The 2005-nt window shown below is 49.5% G+C and overlaps 1 protein-coding gene across 1 annotated transcript in view; it reads left to right on the top strand.

Moving 5' to 3' along the window:
• The window catches only part of LOC104523187 (meiosis inhibitor protein 1), a 12550-nt gene extending 10856 nt beyond the window's left edge, over window positions 1-1694 (top strand). Inside the window, exons 10-11 of the mRNA XM_029084421.1 lie at window positions 164-273; window positions 1649-1694. Of these exons, the coding sequence (XP_028940254.1) occupies window positions 164-273; window positions 1649-1694 (156 nt within the window). The remainder of the gene's footprint in view (window positions 1-163; window positions 274-1648) is intronic.
• Window positions 1695-2005: the final 311 nt, after the last annotated feature.

Below are 2005 nucleotides of genomic sequence, written 5' to 3'. Positions count from 1 at the left end.
TGTCAGCAGCTGCCTAAACTGTGTTGTCATATTAGATAGCCCCTTGATTCCCCCCAGATCAGAGTTCGAAGGTCTAATTGCTCTGTGTGGAGATGAAGGGGGGGAGGTATGAGGGAACAACAGGCTGTTGGTCTGGAAGTGATTCTGTCTTCTGACTGCTCAGATTCAGAGCAGTCATTGCCAGGTGGAGCCAGTGCAGTCAGGGACCATTCAGACCTTGCTGGAGCGCCTCCAGGGACAGAGGAGCACTGGTGGGAGACATCGGGACGTTGTGTATCCTTTACTGGGGAGATGCCTTTGATAGGTGATGGGACCATGGTAGGTGTAACAGAGGTAGAAGGGTTAGTTAATCCTTCCCTTGTTACAGCTACAGGAGTAAAAGTTTGAGTGATTGCTGCATTTGGCTAACTGTAGGGTTAAAGACTTCATCATCCACAAATTTGAGAAGACATTGGGAAATGATGAGACATTTGGGATGAAAGATGGGTCTCTGCTGGGATTGCATTCATCTGTATGGCAGAGGTGGTCTGATGAAAGGGGAGCAGGCCAGGAAGCTTGTGACTTCAAAGCAGTAACGATCGCTGTATTGATTTCCCTGGAGGGTGAACAATCACTTAACCTCTGTCTGTGTGCTAACTAGCGCCAGTGTGCCTCTGAAGTCCTGGAAACCCAAAGATGACTTCAGCACTTTCAAAAGTACAGGGAGCATTCGGGAACTGCTGAGTGGAGTTACTGAATTGTGTTGCTTGGCCTTAGAGTCCCCTGCTGAGAACTGCATAGAATCGTTTTGGTTGGAAAAGACCTTTAAGATCAGAGTCCAACTGTCCTCCTTTTCTCCATGGATGGGAGGCAAGGCCTGCTCCCAGGTTACTTGTGGAGAAAGAGGGAGCCTGGTGCAGTATTTGTTTATTTCTCAAGCTGTCTGCTTTTGTCTTCCTGTTTTCATTGTGCCACATTGCCTCAGACACGTAGCAGTGATGGAAGTGGCCCCAGCAGTGATTTCCTGTTGGGGTGGGAACTTCCTCCATTGTGGGACGCTGTCATCAGCCATGTGCAGGGTATGTACTGGGTGAAGTGCTTGTTATCTGTGAGGAGAAGCTTTTCCTCGTGCTTTACCCCCAGTGTGATACCACTGCTCTGTGGTGGGAAGCTCAGAGCGCAAGTTGTCCAGGTGGAGACCGTCCAGCCCCATGGAGTTCCTCTCCACTGCCTTTGCTTGTCTGTACAGGGTTGACTGAGGGAAGGTGGACAGGAGGTCTTGTCACATTGATAAAGTGGCTCCTCATTTCTGGGTTTTCCACATATGAAGAAATCTTCAGATCTTGGTTGGTAGGAAGGGTTTTGGATACTGTCAGGAGTGGCAGTGCTGGCTACCTGAATAGGATAGTCATGAACATGGAAAACAAAATCTTCTGGTGAGAAATAAGCTTTGACATCAGTTTTGTCAAGAAAGGACTTTCTTCAGGTTCACCCACACTAGGTGTTTCTCGCACGTGTTGGGGGGGAGCGGGTGTCCATGGCTTGGAGGAGGGTTGGTTTGGTAACAAAACCCAATTATCAACAGTGTGTCAACTGTGGGAGTTCCCGTAGCAGGCTGGAGTTTCAGCCATACCTTCCCCTCAGTTTCCACTCATGCCATCAATGACAGATGTCTGGGAAGCGTGGCAGTGTCCCTCTCGCACATTGGAGACTGAAATGAGAAGATAGGGTGCATGCAGCAAAGGAACGCAGCAAGAATGGAACAGGAGACCCCATCCTGCCTTTTATTCCCAGTGAACAGCAGAGATGGATGAAGGAAGTCCGTTGTAGCTCATTTCCAGAAAAAGGTTTGTTGAAGATCATTTATAAAGCCTGGTTACTGAAATGGCTCCTCGTTTCCTTTTCTTTGTGGGATGAAGCTTCGTTGCTGCTCTTCAGTTACCAAAATACAGACCTGCCTGGTGAAAACGAGGGGTGCGGGTGCCGTGGAAGGGCGGGGGCGGTGGGGGGGCTCAGGCAGGACCCC

The sequence above is a fragment of the Antrostomus carolinensis genome, unplaced genomic scaffold (assembly GCF_000700745.2).
Source record: "Antrostomus carolinensis isolate BGI_N321 unplaced genomic scaffold, ASM70074v2 scaffold48043, whole genome shotgun sequence".
Lineage (NCBI taxonomy): Eukaryota > Metazoa > Chordata > Aves > Caprimulgiformes > Caprimulgidae > Antrostomus > Antrostomus carolinensis.
Note: the sequence above shows the minus strand (reverse complement) of the source record. Positions and strands in the feature narration are given on the sequence as shown.